The sequence below is a fragment of the Grammomys surdaster genome, unplaced genomic scaffold (assembly GCF_004785775.1).
Source record: "Grammomys surdaster isolate TR1022 unplaced genomic scaffold, NIH_TR_1.0 843, whole genome shotgun sequence".
NCBI lineage: Eukaryota > Metazoa > Chordata > Mammalia > Rodentia > Muridae > Grammomys > Grammomys surdaster.
This window is the reverse complement of record NW_021605262.1, coordinates 1909969-1927968: the sequence shown is the minus strand read 5'-3', so window position 1 is coordinate 1927968 and position 18000 is coordinate 1909969. Positions and strand designations below refer to the sequence as shown.

The following is an 18000-nucleotide window of genomic DNA, read 5'->3' as shown; positions in this document are numbered from 1 at the left end:
TACTAGTCTAGCGTCACACTGGCCTAGAGCCAAACTGGCTTTGAGTTACAGTGGCCTGGAGCCACACTGGCCTAGAGTCACACTAGTCTAGAGCTTACAGTGGCCTTGAGTCACACTGGTTTGGAGCCACTGACCTAGAATCACACTGGCCTGGAACCTTGCTGGTCCGGAGTTACATGGGCCAAGAGCTACAGTGGCCTGGAGTTACACTGGTCTAGAGACACACTGGCCTAGAGCCACAGTGCCTTGAGTCACACTGGTCTGGAGCCCCTGGCCTAGAGTCACACTGGCCTGCAGTCACACTTTTCTGGAGCCACATTGGTCTGGAGTCACACTAGCCTAGAGCCACATTGGTCTGGAATCTCATTGGCCTAGTACCACACTGGCCTAGAGTCAAACTGACCTGGAGTTATACTGATCTGGAGACATACTAGCCTGAAGTCACACTGGCCTAGAGTCACTTGCTGGAAGCCATGCTGGCCTAGAGTCTCACTACTGACCTAGAGTCACACTAGCCTAAAGTAACTCTGGTCTGGAGTCACACTGGCTCAGAATCACAGTCTCATCTGATGTCACTTGACACAAGGGCAGGCTTTTGTACAAACGGATTATTCAGTAAAAATAGACTAAAGTTATTATGACTTTCATGTCTACATCCATTTAGAGACAGTGCCGGCGGCTGTTTGAGAGTTTTATATTAGTTGGTTGTTAGAGGATCCTCATGTTTTTCCAGCTTCATGGGGTTAGAGGAGTCCTGAAGTCCACGTAACAGCCAGTGCCCAGAGGGACAGAGGGCTCTTATTTTGCGTTCGTAGACAAGTCTTGAATGAATGTTTTTATTATGAGACCTTTTCTTTTTGTAATGTAATCTTTATTAGTGGCAGGAAATAGTACATGTCTGAGTACTTTTCTTAGGTCATACACTGAGATGCTGAATAACAGATACTTTCTTTGTTGATGTGTTATAACTGATTTGAAAATCCCTTTCAGATATCCCATGGGGTGTACAGCTTGCAGCTGTATATGCCCTTTGTGACTTGAGCCCTAGCAATCCAGCGGAGATAGCCAAGATCCTAGAAGCGTGGCGGACACAGACTTCCAACACCATTCCATCTGCAATTGTCAGCTGCCTGGAAGAGGTTGGCTCTCTGAGTGCTGATGGCTCAGCTGGCTCTACAAGCAAAGGAGACTGTGCACCCTGAGAGCCAGGGACTCAGTTCCCTGAGACAGGAGGATTACCAGAAGGTCATGGTCACTGCAGAGAGACATGCTTTAGCAAGCTTTTCTGTAAAGGACTTAACCTGTCTTCAGCAGAGAAGGCAAAGGAAGGCATGATGCAGACGACCCAGGGGCAGGAGCTCCTTGTGGGTTCCTGAAGACAGAAGCAGGCAGCTGTGTTTCCCTCCATCACATGCATTTCAGTTATGGCTGTATGGCCACAGACATATAGATTGTATTATTGTATCTTGGTCAAACAACAAAAACTTGAACTTAGCCCTTTTTATTTTTTGGCTGCAAAAAGTGTCCTTTTTAGTGGCTTTTAAAAGTTGAGTGGCATTTTTTATAATGATCTTAAACGTACAAAAACATGATTTGGTACCTGAGTCATTTTTAGAGTTTATGCTCAAATAAATGGCTAGGCAAAAGCAAATTGGCTTTTAAAACAAGAAGTAAGTGAGTCTCTCACTGTCGTAGCTGGAAATGGCTGCAAAAGCATAGTGCGCAGCTACCGTAGTAGGACAAACTTAGTGGAAGTGTACTTGAGTGTGTTTCTTCCCATCTCTAAATGTCCTGAACCATAAGTAACTATCAGGATTGATGGACAGTGCAAGACTCCCATTTGGCTGTGTAGAGATGGCCAGTCTGCGGGAGCAGCAGAGCCCTGTGGGCTGTGTGTGTAGGGACAGCTCTGTGGGGTGTGTGCATACAGACAGTGCTATCTATGATGTGTCTCACATTGGATGATATTCCACTTTCGGAATTTTTTATTTGTATATAGAATGGGTTTAATAACTCACTGTGATTCTGATTTGTCTTATATTCATCATTTCTTAAAACTCTTGTATGTGTTTTTATAATAAAAAATAAAAGCAAGCCATACATACTTGTTATACTTGTTTTTATATGGTGCTTGGTGTTCATCTGCAGTGCGGATGAAGATGTCTACCAGACTGTGGAGTGTCAAACGGGTCTGTGTAGACTAAGCTGCTCAGTTATAATTGCTGCCTGTAAAGTCCCACCTGACAATGATTCCAGTGACTTACATCTGTATCTTAAGTAGCTTTCACAAACATAAGTGAATGGGTTGCCCCTTTGGAAGTTCTTCTTTAGTGTCTCCTTCTGCCTATGCCCTGAGCTGGTGCTCACCAAGCCAGTTAAGAGCCATATTCTCAGAGTTCTGACCTGTGAGTGGGTAAATCTCTGATGTCATCAGCGACTGGGCCTGGCAGTGACTGACAGATCTGTTATCACAGAGAAAGGGCACAGGCAACAGCCCGAGATCTAGGTCATCTGAGGAGGTAAAGTTAGAAGGACCCAGAAGAGCGTCAGCCAAGAAGAGGAGTGGTAGCATTCCTGGAAAGTGAAGGGAGCCCTGAGCAGAAGCCCTACTGAGGCTAAGAAGGTGTGGGCCCCAAATGCAAGTGACTGTCCATGGGATCCTGTTCCACAGCAGCCTGCAGGACACTTAGGTCTGGGCTGCAGGATGAGGGACACAGGCTGAACCCTCAGAAGGGACAGGTACAAGATACAGTAGGCCGCAGCACAGGTGGTCAGGGTAGATGGGTTTCAAGTCTGCCTCAAAGGTGGAAACACTGTGTTGAAGTATAGGTGAGGACCAGGATGCTGAGCCACTAGGCTGAGTGGCATAGGCTCAGTGGTGGGGATCACAAATGAGTATTTTCCACTTTCAACTGTTGGTGGCCTGGAGCCCCTAAGAGCAAAATTGTGTTAGAGATCAGGGCAGACATTTGGGGATCGTTACCCTACGGAGGCAATGCTAACTTGCTCATTTGTTACTATTCATATCCTGTTGTCCTTTCCTACCCTGTCTCTCCTCTTCCTCTCCTACCTGTCTCTTCCTCTAGAGAGAGCTTCACCTTGGCCCTTCTGGATGCAAGATGGGACAGAGTAGATGGAAGCACAGCGTCCCTGTTCTAGGTAAAGCAGTGGTGAAGCATCTGTCGCGAGTGGCCTGTCAAAGTGGCAGAGCAAATGGGAAGGGAGAGGCCAGGCTTTGTGTGTCTAGAGTGTCCAGTGGTCGAGCATCTGGAAGTCTCCATGGACACTGGCGTTCTCCAGTCCAGTAACACCAGTTCCAACTCTGGCTGCCAGCCAGCCATTCATCCATCCGTCTGTCCATCCACCCATCCATCCATCCAACCATCCATCTACCCATCCACCCATCCACCCATCCACCCATCCACCCACCCATCCATCCATCCATCCATCCATCCATCCATCCATCCATCCATGGCACATCTGCAAGGACAGGAGTCACCCATGGTGCTGTATGGCTCTCTGCCAGAAGAGTTACAGGTGGAGGCTTTTATCATCCTGTCTGAGAAGTGGAACTGTATGGAGCCAAATGGGCTCCATATGTACCTGCTGATCTTCCAGAGACCTCCAAGGTCATGGTGCAATATGTCCTTAGAAGTGACACATCAGTTAAGGTGGTCATTTGTTGTTTTCTCCTTGCTACTAAAGATGAGGCTGTGCAACTCATCAGATGTGTGAAAGGGGATGGATTTGAACTGTGGCCACCAGAGGGTGCTACAGACCATCCTGTGAGCAGAGCCAGGTGACTAGGTGGCTGCTCATCAGGAAAGTACTTTTCTACTCCTAGGCTACTAGTTTAGCTTCTTGGGCCCATTAATTCTACGGTACATGGGGGTTGGGGTAGGTGATAAGGTAACAGGTACAAATAAATGTTAACTGTTCAGTCAAATTCTCTTTGGTGATTGCTAAAAATAATCACAAAATAAAACACTTGAGGGTAAAACCAGGTGGGTTACTGACCAAGCAGGGCAAGCACAGCCATCCAGAAGCCAAGAGCTTCTCAGCGGTCTGACATGCTCCTGTGGAAAGCAGTTAAAGTGTGAATAGCGGTTCTAAGTACCTCACAGCAGAGATGAGGCAAAGATTTTAATGAGAAGGTTCTAGAAGCTGAATTTCTAGTAAGGAAGGAACTAACATGTAAGCCATTTCTGCCTCCTCTCTGAAACTTCCTTGTGAATGATTGTGAACACTGGACACCCCCTTTCCTGCCCTTCTAAACAAAGTATTAACAGATACTATTTTTATATGAAGGCACTGTCATCTTAATGTTCTTTGACCAACACTCCTTTGTCATCAGTTTGTTTACCACTGGTAAGTAATTTCTGAGTGCAGCTGAAGACAGACCGAGTCAAAGGCCAGAGAAGTGTGTACAAGTGATGTGCATGCAGCACTTATGAAGCACTCTGTGCTTCATGGAGAATGTTAGCTCTTCAGCAGGCTCAGCAAGATACAGTCCTGGGTGCTTTCTCCTGGTACCAGCCTCTCCACTGCTCCAGTCCCAGCCCTTCCCCATTTCCTGCTGGGAGCTCACAGGACAGCCTGCCACTTCTCTAGAGGATGAAGATCTCTGAGTAGGTTCAGGACACACATCCCTGCAAATGAAACTGAACCAGCTGGGTGCTGAAGAACACGTCAGTGTCTACAAAGAGTGGTTAACATTAGCCAGCAATTAATGTTAAACTGAATTAGAAAAGACTGGCCATTTTCTCTCTCAGATGGGAGCAAGAAAAGAATGCTACCCTTCACTGTCATTCTAGAAGTCCTAGACAGGGGAACCGGACTTGAAAAAAAAAAAAAAAGCAGTAAAATTGGAAAAGAGGAAGGTCACTGTCACTGCAGATAATTTGACCATAAATGAAGACCTACAAAAAATGCATTAGAACTAAAGAATGCACAAGTCTCAAAACAAAATAGCATTCAAAGTTCAGTAATATTGCCTTTGCCAACCATAAGAAATCTGGAGCAAATCAAGACAGCAACACCAAAAGCAATAAAGTCTACAAAAGAAAAATCTCAATACCCCAAAAAGAGTAAAAACAAGCCGATGGATACACACAGATAGAAAGCCTGCCCCATGTTCTCTGGGTCCAAAAAGTGCTACTGTTAAAATCTCTGAAATCCACTGCAATCTAATCAAACAGAACATTCTTCACAGAACTGTACAACCTCTAGACTGAACTCTGTTCAGAGTAGCAGAAATCTCCAAATAGGAAAGCAGTTTTGAGCACAAAGAACAACTTAGAAGGCATTGGGCTGCCTTAGTGCAAGCACTACAAAGCCTCGGTAGTCAACACATCGTGGTGCTAGTAAAAACAGACTCACAGATCAATGAGAGACATCAGCAATCAAACTCACATCTAAGCCAGCTCAACAACCACAGAGTTATGAAAACACAGAGTGGGAAAGAGTCAACAGGTCATGCTGGGAATTGACTATGTTTACTAGTTAGAAAAACAAAGCAGATGGAAAACCATAAAAAAAAAAATAAAAAGAAACAAGATAGTCAATGAAAACTTGAGAATGCTTCAGGATACTAGAATAGGTGGGCTTTGGGCAGATTGGTGTTTTGTTTTTTTTTTTTTTTTCCTATCAGATCTCAAAAGCATAGGCGAACAAAACACAATAACTTATGATAGGGATCACATCAAACTAAAAAGCTACTTAGCAATGAAACAGCCAGAAGAAATAACCTACAGAATGGAAGGCATCCCCTACAAGTGCATCAATCCAGGCTAAATATGGAGACCATGGGAGAAGTAAGAAGGTGGCATCCAATCAAATAGTTTCTTTTCTTGTTGCAAAATTAAACCCTGAATATGAAGTAACTTGGGAGAAGGGGAATATTTCTGCTGGCAGTCCAAAGGGACAGAATCTACCATGGTGGGGAAAGGCATGGTGGCAGGAGGGTGAAGTAGTTGGTCACATCACATGCACAAGCAGGAAGCAAAGGGTACTGAGTGCTTATGCTCAGCTCATATCTCATTCTGAGCCCCCAGCTCGTGGAAATGGTGCCAACCATACATAGAGTGGGTTTACCATCTCAGCTAACCTCATTAATCTATATCCCACATAGATACGCCTAGAGATCTGTTTCCATGGTGATCCTGAATCCCATCAAATGGACAATCAAGATTAATCATCACACCCAATTAAAAATGGGCAAGCCGCCCAAACAGATGTCTCTCAGAAGATGTGGCGATGTCTGATAGATACACGATAAAATGTCTGTGACTAATTGCCAGAAAAATGTAGGTCAAAGTCACAGGAAGCTGTCACTCCATCCCAACATATGCATCTATTGCCAGTGAAACCAGATAGGGTGATGAGTGTGGCTCAAAGTTAGCACTCCTGTGAGGATGTCCTTAACCTAAACCTTGAGACCACTCCAGGGGAATATGGCCAAAGAAAATAGAATCAGCCTGTTATAAAAACACCTGCACCCCCTTGTCCACAGCTCCATTTGCAGTGACCAGGAGCTACAAACCAGCCTAAGCATCCACCAGCTGATTAACTGATGTGCAAAGAAACTGTGTATGCACATGAGAGAATATAAACTTTGCTCACAGAATCGTATTGCGGTAACTAGATAAAACTATGTTGTGTTAAGTGGACTTAGACAGAGAAAAACTGTGGAACGGAGAAAAGCTTCTTATACAAGCTGAGAGTAAAGTGATGATGACCAGAGAGGAGGGATTGAGGAGGGAGAGTCCTCCCTAGTGAGCAGTTGGATTCCAGGAAGAGGCTCTGGTGTGTGGCTGCACAGCAGGTAACTGACTACAGATGATGACAGGGTATATGTCTGACTTACCCAAACATTGCACAGTTTACACTCACACCACACTTTCTCCTACGTGGGGATACCTTAAAAATTAAAATAATAGGCAAACCCTCAAACTAGAATTGGGTCCAGCTGCTGGTACTTTGAAATGCAAACACATTCCTTATGCAATGCTCAGAGGCAAGTTTGCAGAAGAAACAAGTGTTTGATGCTGGCTGCAGAGCCACCTCTGGGGTGGTGGCTGTGTATCCACTGCAGAATAGTCGGTGAATATCTGGCAGTATTTCACATTTTTTCACAAGTTGTACATCGTATCCTATTCATTCAAATTCTACACAGAAAGGAGATATAAAGACATGTAGACAGAGGTCTCAAGACAGATCCCTGTACCTGGCCACCCAAGGCTTTTATTTTGTTTAGTTTTCCATTACTATTGTAGTTCCCTGCAAGTCTTTTTAGTGGAAAGTCTGCCTTGGCAAGCTTGACTTTCCCGCAGGGGTGCTCTGCACCTTCGTCTGGAGGCCACTGCTCAGAACACATTTAGAAACAAAAGGCCTTTCAGACAATCCACCTCCATCCTCCTCCTCATGCCCCTGTTTCTTATCCATCTGTTTGCTGTTTGGGGGGTCAAACCCAGGGCCTTTCATATATTAGGAAAGAGTCCACCGCTGTGGCCGTAGATGATGTGAAGAATTTCTTCAGAGGTAAAGCAGATGTGCCCAGACCTCTGAGGAGTTAGGGAGGGACCTCAGAGGCAGCATTGAGACTTCAGATGCCTCCTCAAGCATGGTTAGAGTATGGCTTCCCAGGAATTCTCACAGACAGGAGGCTTGGATGGTTCAGGTGCAGAATGAGCTAAGGAAAGGCCTCTGACCTCATGCTTGTATGTAGCAAAGACAGGGCAAGATATGTAAACCACAAATAATGTTTGAGACATAGTCCCACTCTGTAGCTCACTCAGGCTGAGTGAACTATGGGTATAAGCTGCCTCACAAGGCTCATCAATACAGTTTTTAATAATTGTCATTCAAAACATGGTGTGAACCTTAACACTCATACAAAATGCAAAGTCCTGAAGGAATATCCGTTGTCCCCTTGCACAGGTCTGATGTCATGGGATCTCAACAGAACTAGCAAGTGTCCTGCCCAGAATGAGAAGGTTTCTGTTGCTTTGCCTTACCTTAACTTTGGTTTGTGTCTGTTGACTGTGAGTGAGGGTGAGCCAGCATTTGCTTTAACGTTCCAGTCTACCCAGAGTATCACAGCACACCTGGTTAACTATTGAAGTTGCTACAGGCTGCAGTTCAATGAGCTGCTCAACCTCTCTGCTGGAGAGAGAATACAAACTTTCTTTGAACCAAGGAATACAATACCTCTGTCTTCCTCAGGGCAGAGTATTGTTGTCTATACCTGCTTCTAGAGCTTAAGACACAGACTATAACTTGATGACAGCAGAGACTCTTGAAAGGCACTTGCTGCAGAGCCTGCCTTCTGAGCCTCGTGGCCTATTCAGCAAAAGGTAATGCGTGTTTCCAAGGCCCACATCTGGGCATTTCAGGTTAACTAAATGACGGTAAATAAAGGCTTGGCTTGCTTGGTAGCTGGCCCCATCTCTCATGTGGACAGAAAGATACTATTTATTCTGCCCAGGTAAGTGGGTTTGGGGTGACCACAGGAAGCAAATTGTCTTCCATAAAGACAAGAGCATTATCAGTTTGCTTGTCTGCAACCCCAGATGTCTGTTGGTCCTTCACACAGCCCAGCTGATGTGGGCTGCACTGTGGAAGCATCACTGTGCGTATGAGTTAGAGACAGGGAGGACACAGACAAGGTCTGTCTGTCGATGCAGAAATCACTCTTCTGATGTGTCCTGCTACGGACCCCGCCATGTGTGTCACTCATGAGGTGTGTCCTTCCCCTACAGAAGATGACTCACATCTCAAAACAGATAATACCTCATCTTGCAGAATCTCTGTGCAATTTCAGATGTGGACCCGCACTTTGCTTCTAAATTAACTCAGTCTCACACAGATTTAGTCAATCAAAGATTTATTTACAAGGTTCCAAGCAATCGTTAAATAACAATGTCTAGTCATCTGAGATAATTCTTTCTTCTCAGTGATTAGTTTCAAATTAGAAAGGAAGGTTGAGATTTTTATTGTTTGAGTTATTTGAAGTTGAATGTAGATAAAAGAGTTCATGGAAATGATACATTTTTAAATGTAGTCTTTCTTTTCTAGCAATGTGACTCATGGGTGGAGATCAGCCTGGCGTTCACAAGGCCCTGGGCATGGTCCTTAGCACTGCTAAATAGATGAATAATTAAATCATCATCTGCATTCACCTTTCACCTTTACACTTACAGATACTGCAATACAGACTTCGTAGAAATCATGTCAACACTTCATTCTCCCGCTGTGATGGAGAAGTGCCCTGTAAATAGACTAAAGCTTTCCCTTCTGGTGTTCTGTACAGCAGACTTGGTGATGAAGAGGTCCCTTAGCTAATAGGTTGGGCCTTGTCTCTTACCTTGAGTCTGATGTGCACAGTTGACATGGCCATGTGGTGGTATGAACAACATGGTTGACAGCAGGACTGACAGACAGAGGAGGAGAGATTCCCACAGAGACTCTCCGTGCAATGCGGAGTACCAGATGGTAATTGTGTCCTGCACAGGTGAGCTGGCAGAAACTGAAGGAGTCTCTTAGAGGTGAGAAAGGGCAGGGAGTCGACCACAGAGGGAGTGCTGGAGCTGGAGCTAAAACAGGTTGCTCTGGTGAGGAAGGAGCTGGGGAGCTGGGCACGAGCTGCTCTACTCACTGATTGGCATTCTCGGCCCAGTAGGAGCTGTATGTTGGTACAGGGTGGTAATCCTAAAATTCAGGGGGTGGGGAGAAAGACTGGGAATTCCAGGCCTGCCTGGGGTATGTGAGACCTTGCCACCACAGAAAGAAAAAGCGAGAAAGAAGGATCGTTATAGACAAACTTTCAAGGAGCATGGCTTCATATACCTACAAATGAGAAAACATGAGAAGCCTGAGAAAATGCCCCAGGACAACCAACAGAAACAACTGTGCTCGGGGTCAAAAGACTGCATTCGTTATGTATCAGGCTCAGAAGACAAAGCAGCAGGGGGCAAAGCGTGTCCAGAGGTTAACAGGGGCATGAAGAGGAGAGCATGCCAGAAGGGAAGATTATAAAAATTTTAAGACGTCTTGAAGGACATACGAGGCTCCTAGAAACACAAAGACATGCTTCAAATTATAAAGCCAAAATGCAATGTAAAAAATAACCACACAAACATCACACACATACTAACACTCACACACACACACACACACACACACACACACACACACACACACGAAACAGCCCATAGAAACACAATGATGGAGAGAGTGGAGGGTAAACAGGGTGGAAGATGTCTGTTCTGTGTATAGGATGTAGACAAGGAGACATCCTCTCAATGCAAACTTGACAAACATGTCATAAAATCATGTGCTTTTTATCTGAGTCTTAGAGCTTGTGTGGAAAAAAATAAGGTGAGCAGCTTCTTCTGACACCCAGAACCACACTCACTCTTGTAGTTTCAATAGAGAATGAAGTCTTCCATGCACAAGGGCAAGGAGACTTGATGTGAATTTTAGCAAACGTAATTATAGCACAGGCTATAATTCTAGGGAATTCCCTCAAACAGTCAGCCCTTCCCCTCAGCCCTTCCCTCCGGCCCAGGATGCCAAAGAATAGATAAGCCTGAGAGCCCCCAATTGTACAACTGCTCACTAAAGTGAGGCAGGAGAGCGCATGCTGAGGACAAAGGCCTTCGGTACTCTGAGCACAAATTGACCCACGAACCTTGTCTGGGAGCAGCAGACTTGGCTGAGGTTGCAGGTGGGCACACAGAGCAAGCTCCCCACAGAAGCCCAGAGGGAAAGCTCGGGCCTCAGCTGCCCTGTCCTTCTGTGCACCACAGTGAGTTGTCTCCTGGCCTGGCAGCTGGTGATTTCAGTAACATGAAGGAAAAAAACGGCAATTCTTCATGTGCTCAGAAACCAAGTATCCCAAAGAAGGAATGCTGAGCCAGCTTGCACAGTGGCTCTCTAGAGAAGCAAATATTTGTCCAAAAGCTCAGACTCAGCTGGACTACAGATCAGGTTTAACTAAAGTCAAACTTTTTTCAGCAGCCAGGTTCTGATGTCTCAGGAGACAACAATGGCTCACAAGTTGGAATTGTTTGATAAGTGTTCCTACAATATTCAGGACTAGATGACTTGATCTACTGAACCATGCCTAGCATGTCTGAGGACCTGTCAAACCTCAGTAGTGCTGCATGAAATGGGACATACACTCTTAGAAATGAAGAGTTGGCAGGCTGCAGGATGGATGGACTCTGCAGATTAGCCTGTGAACTGTAGGGCTGGCTAATGAGCGTCTGTGTTCCCGCTTTTTGGTTCTATGAGCAAATACCTGACAAGGAGCAAGTTAAGGAAGGAAGGGTTTATTTTGGCTCACGGGACACAGTCTGTCATGTGAGGGAAAGCAAGGAGGTTGGAGTGGCCCTTGGCTGTCATGGTGGGAGCAGGAGGGAGGCTGTTTGATCACATCTGTGTGAATTAAAAAGAAGAGAAGTGGTCCGGTTCTCAGCTGTCTACCCTCTTTTATTCATCTCAGCTTCCCACCCCACCCCAAGTCATGGGATGATGTGGATCTACTTCAAGGCAGGTCTTTTATTTCCTCTTTAAAAGCCTGCACAGGCACAAGCAAAGTCGAACCTCACTAATATCTTAGGAATTTATCAGCCCAATCAGTTATGATGCCTTACACTTATAATCTCAGCACCAGGAGGGGGCTGAGGCAAGAGGATTGCCAGGATGGCAAGGCCAATCTAGGCCAAAGAGTCTCAAAAGGAAAAGGCAAACAAATGAGAAGAAAAACACAGACAATAGTGAAAGATAACACTGACTTAAGAAGAAGGCCCTGGGATACAGTGCAATGGTGTCAAACATGAGAGAAGAGAAAAGTAGACGAAGTTCAATGAGATATCACTGCGAGCAAAACTGATGAAAGACATCAATCCACAGATTCAAAGCACCCAGAAAATGCCAATGAGGACAGACAAAGCCGTTGGGCCCACCTTAGTTGACTGCTGAAAACCAGAACTGAGCAACAAATAGTGAATGGCCAGGAAAGTCCACAGGGCAGCAAGAAAGCTGTGAGCACTGTTTTCAGCAGACAGAGATCTCACCAGAAACTATGAAAACCTATCTTTAAAGTACTAAAAAAAAAGGCACATGAATGTTAACACACACACAAGCACCATCCTGGAATTCTACATCCTGCAAAAACTGGCCTCAAATGTTAAGACAGGCCACTACTCTGACGCTACCTACTGTGAAATATAACTTGTGAAATGAAATTACAGAAAGCAAGTACATCATTGGTTACCAGTAGTCATTGATCTTATTGATAGCCAGCAATTGATTACACAGAAGAGTGTGATGGGGGAGGCTTAGGTCTTGCTACTCCGCAGAGTGTGAGGGACCCCTGCACTGATCATCTTGACTGTAGCTACAGCCTCTCTCCTGATTGTGATGTCTTGCTGCCATAAATAAGCTGGGAATATGGAGGACATGGAGTCTCTGGCTGGCAAATGTATGTGAGTCTAGTCTTCTCCTGGGATAAAACTGGTTAATTTAAATAAGGCAAAATGAGCACATGATCAAAAGACAAAAGGTAAGAGGATTTTCCCTCATCATTTCTCTCTAAGCATTACTAGAATAATTTTCTTCTGCTGGACAGAGAGTTACATAATTCCAAACCTGAGTCTTTAGGGAGCAATAGAGAGCTCAGAATGGCACACATTTATGAATATATGAGCACTGAGTAATGTGAGACACTGTTCATCACTGTCTGTATGTCTATCCATCTGTCCCCCTCACTCCTGATGCGTGTGTGTGTGTGTGTGTGTATGAGTGTGTGTGTCTCGACCCAAATGTAGCCCCAGCAACTACACCCTGAATTTCCACACAGCCAACCTTGTAGATTTCAGATATCTCAGTAGCTTCCACAACAATATGGACTTAGGAATCAAAAAACACCCTTCTACCCTCTGTCTCTCTCTCTCTCTGTTTCCTGTTTACCTGAGGCTTAGAATGAGGTAGAGGCTATCACCTGCCCTATGCCTTCATGTTTCTGGTGTTCTGCCTGTGTACATGTAGCTAACAGAGCCTGGGCTGAATCCACTAAAACTAAGAATCAAAAACTACTCCCATACCTTTGACTCTTTCTGACAAATATCCCATCATAGAGAAATAAGATCTGAATAATGCAGTCTGTCTGCATGGCATTTGTCTGTCAGTAGATCTGTCTGTGAATCTATTGCCTCACTTGCGTTCTTTCTGTTTGTCTGTCATCCTTCCATCAGTAGATCTATCTGTGGCTCTATTGCTTATCTTGTGTTCTGTCTGTGTGTCTGTCATCCATCTGTCAGTAGATCTGTCTGTGGGTTTACTATCATCTATCTTGTGTTCTGTCTGTGGGTCTGTCACCCATCCATCAGTAGATCTCTCTATGGATGATAACCTATATTGTGTTGTGATTCTCAAGCCCCAAACCACCTCTTCCTAGCTAGTTAGGAAAGACTGAGACCAGCACACTGGCCACACCCTCCTGCACCGATCACTTATCCAGATTCAGGGAGACAGGAGGCCTAGTGTGAAAGGTTGTTTATTTGGAAGAAAACATTTCTGAAGTGACTGATGAGCACGGCTCCCAGCTGCCATATTTGGGGACAAAGACATCCATATTTCCGAGTCTAGACTTCTTAAAGTGGGGGTGTTGCTCTCCTCACCGCATAATTCTTCATGATGTGTATGTTCATTATTTCCTCTGTGAAAAATCGTGGGAGCCTTCAAGGTTGTTAGGCTGATCCACTCCATCTCGGGGTCTGTGTGATTTTTAATCACAAGGTGCCTCTTTGTCCTCAAGGATGATTACACTGCTGATTGCGCTTTGGTGAACTCAGCAGCCAGGTGAAGGTCAGGCTCTCTGGGCATGCTATGGATTAATGCATCAGCAGAGACAAGTCCCAGACAGACCTGGAATACAAAGGCTTAGTCCAAGCTTCCTGGATGATTGCACTCCATGTGTCCTAATTTTCTTTCTGCTGTAGTGATAAACCCACCATCAACAGCAACTGGGGAAGAAAGGGCTCATTTCAACTTACACCCTCAGGTCACATTCCATCCCTGAGGGAGGTCAAGAAAGGAACCCAAACGATGGACTGGGAAGCAAGAACCAAAGCAGAGAACATGTAGAAGTGCCACTTACTGGCTTGCTCCCTGTAGCTTGCTCAGCCTATGCTCTTAGACATCCCACTGCGTGAAAAGAAAGGAAGGAAGGAAGGAAGGAAGGAAGGAAGGAAGGAAGGAAGGAAGGAAGGAAGGAAAAAGCTGTTCCTATGGTGGAGAACCTTTATTGTAGATAAAAAGGAGAGCACAGCCTGAGGCAGAGACATCTGGGAGAGTCCAGAGTAGACATCACCAGACTGAGCTGGGCCATGTGAGAAAAGAAGAGAGGAGAGAGGGGAGAAAGGAGAGAGGAGAGAAGGTAAAGACCAAGAAGGGCAGCCAAGAGACTGGAAACAGAGGCACATGGCCCTTCTGGCTTTCTGACATATCCCTCAAAGTTTGCAAAATCCTCTGATTCTGTGTCTTTAAGCAAAAAGTTCCTTTTGGTAATCCACCTCACTTTCAGTAACGGCTTCTGTCCTCCTTGCTCAGAACTGCTTACACAGAAGTCCACATAGGACCCAGCTACAGCTGCTGTGCTGTGTGTATGTGTGGATACCATCAGTACACAGCTGTGTGGAGAGAATAGGAACCGCTCCCCAACTGGGACAGGTAGTACAATCCACGGCAGAAGCTCAAGGTGGGTGGGGGGCATAAGTGAGAGAAGGCATCAGGGAAAGCCCCAATGACCTCTAAGGAAGTCAGTCATGCAGGTACACACTGCAGACTCAGTCCCCACCAACCTTGTGTGTCAGTCTTAGCCCCTACTCTCCTTCCTGCTCTCTGTGAGTGGGTCTGTGCAGGGTCAGGATAGCCAGCCCACCCAATAACCCAGCAGAACCCTTTAGTCACATTCCACTTTGGCTGCACATTCTTATGCTCATACATGCTTCTTGCATATTCTTAGCTTTGGTTCAAGGCCAGGGCTGGTGTCATGGATCTATATCATCAATATGCATGGATCAAGCTCAGTTCCTGAAGTCCCACATACACCTTGTGTTGGAACCATCCATGCAGGCTGAGGATTGTCTCCAGAGGACCCTATCTTCACTGAGGAACTGAGAAAGAGATGTCCTTCAGATTTTTTTTACGGTACCCATAGTTGGGAATTCTTTCTGCTCATTGTTTTGCACAAATACCAAGCTGTTTGAAAGCAACAAAAGACAATATTTCCTAGACTTCAGTTGGGAGGCTCTACACTTTCTCTTTTTTATTGGATATTTTATTTATTTACATTTCAGATGTCATCCGTTTTCCCCATTTCCCCTCCCTAGAACCCCTGTCTCATCCCCCCTTCCTCCTTTTTGTTTTTACACCATTTTAATTACATGCAAGTATTAAGGAAAGTTCTAGGTTGAGGAACTACCAATACAATAGATGCAAATAGTCAAGGAACAAGCAAGACAATAAACACAAATAGTAAAAGAACAAGCAAGGCAATAAACAAAGTTCCAAGAACACTCCTATGATTACTGTTTCTAAGGGCTTATCAGGATGACCAAAATATCTGAGCCTACTTTCCCTGTCCTAGCACAAAGTCATTTTCATGTCTGAAGCCTACTTCCTTGTTCTAGCCTAAGATTTAGATTCAGTACATGGCTTGAAACTGAAACTGAACTCCCAGACAGAATTATTAACAGGCTGGCAAGCCAAGGATGGGTAAGATTCTGCACAGAGCCTTACCAACCTAAGACATAGTGCATTGCTTTTGATAGTGCATATTCTATGATGGGTAAGGAAGGCATACTTGGCAGAATGACCTAAGACAGGCTCAGTCTTGTTTATTAAATAAAAAAGGGGGAGTGGCAGAGAGCTTTTGGGGCAGGTTGGTAAGAATCTGACATGGGCCAAGGACAAGGAAATGGGGTGCTTGGCAGGAATATGACATTGACCAATGACAAGGAAATGGACTTCAGGCAGGAATCTGACATTAGGCTAGAACAAAGAAATAATTTCAGGTAGGAATCTAAATCTTAGGCTAGAACAAAGATGTAATTTCAGGCAAAAATCTAAATATTAGGCTAGAACAAAGAAGTAATTTCAGGCTGTACACTTCCTTACACTACTCCAAACTCTGTGGCCCTCATTATGCATGGATCCCTACACACAAACTCCATCTTCCCTTGTCCCTCCCAGGGATGTGTGCTTGATTGCTCCTATAGGCTTTTGCCCAAGAACTACATAAAAGATTAAGTTAATGTATTAGTTTTATTTGTGTCACTATGACTGCAGTCCATGTCAGGGATAAGGAAGGAAAGACTTATTTTGACTCACAGTTAAACTGAGTCTCATATCCATCATGGAAGGGAAGTGGGAAGTTATAACAACCCCTTACCTGGTGTCAGGAACATGTGGTAAAGCCTCCTCACATCATGCTGTACCCAGGAGGCAGAGAGCTGAGCCACCTCAAGTTACCTATGTCCACAAACAGGCCCACTTCCTACGGTTCCCAAGCCTTCACAAAATATTACTATCTACTCAGGAGCAGACACTCAAAATGTCCCCCAACATGTCTGATTCAAGCTGTAAGATTCTCATAACTGCAAAGGCTCATTTTTTTCTTACTAGAAAGTCTGTCTAGTCCAACTCGAAGAGCAGCCAATGGCTTAAAAGACCCAGCATCATTCAAAAGTCCAAATTCAGAGTCTCTGTTAAGACTCAAAGCAGTCTGGCAGCTACACCCTGTGAAACAGAAAACAATGTCACAGACTTTTCACAGTGTGATGTCACACAGTAAACACTCTCATTTCAAAGGGGAAGAATGGAAGCACAGAAGAGAGGGAGACTGAAGGCCAATAGGACTCACTCCACCCTGGAACTCAGAGGTCACATGCAGGACACCTGACACCCGCAGCCTTGTCACCTGTAGCTTACATCGCCTCTCTCTCTCCCTGGCTTGATTCATTGCCTGTAATTTCTTTTGTAGGCTTCCCATGTTCATGGCATTTCTAACATCCTGATGTCTCCATTGAAATCTGTGTCTTATCCTGACAACTTTATACATGGCCCTCTTTTTTAAAAGTGTGTGTGTGTGTGTGTGTGTGTGTGTGCATGTCTGTGTGTGTTCATGCAGTGGCCATGGAGGCCTTACAGAGCTTTAGACCTTAAGCTGCCTTGTGGAGGTTGGGAACTGAACCTGAGTCCTCTGCAAGAGTAGCCATTGCTCCAGTCCCCTTTGGGCATTTCTGTGGGGAATCTGACCATGACACATGTTCTCTGTCCTCAGGTTTTGTTTTGTTTCCCCTAAAATATTGATCAAAGACTTGCTGAGTCTCTAAATCTTGTATTTTTTTGCATGCAAAATTCACACTATATGTGAAGTGCAATGATTAGCCTGAGCAGAGGCTGCCCTGCTTGGGCCATGGTCTGAGCAACAAAACATGGGGAAAACACAACCTTAAATGCCTTTATGCAAGCAGGAAAACCTGGACAAACTCTCTCATCAGAGGAAAGCATTTTAAAGGTGCTTATGATTTTATTCCCTGGGGTCTGGAATACGTGGGGTCTCACAAGTCTCACGAGTGTAAAGAATAACTTCTTTTCACCTGTGCTTGCTTAGGTCCCATGCTTGCTTCTCTGTATGAGACACTAACCTGTAGCACAGGATCTTCTCTGCAGCTTTAAGTGGGCTCATCTGGCAATCTGCATTATTTTCTGCATCTTTTTGTTCTGCTTTTTGCTCTGGCTTCTCACTGTAAACCTGACTAAAAAAAAAAAAAAGCCTCTGGCTGCAACCAGGACACATCATGAATGCTATGGTTTCTTGCCCAACCTCACTCTAATTTAGAACACACAGAACCTAAAACAAATCACCTTGGTTCAGTCCCAGTAGGATCCTTGTTTCAGTCTGGAACCTTATGAGCAGGCTTCCCTGCA

At 44.9% G+C, this 18000-nt stretch overlaps 1 protein-coding gene across 1 annotated transcript in view; it reads left to right on the top strand.

The window, feature by feature from the left end:
* Ice1 (interactor of little elongation complex ELL subunit 1) overlaps positions 1 to 2111 on the top strand; it is a 40229-nt gene extending 38118 nt beyond the window's left edge. The window contains exon 15 of the mRNA XM_028782760.1: positions 991 to 2111. Coding sequence (XP_028638593.1) covers positions 991 to 1202 — 212 coding nt within the window. The 3' untranslated portion in view covers positions 1203 to 2111. The remainder of the gene's footprint in view (positions 1 to 990) is intronic.
* Positions 2112 to 18000: the final 15889 nt, after the last annotated feature.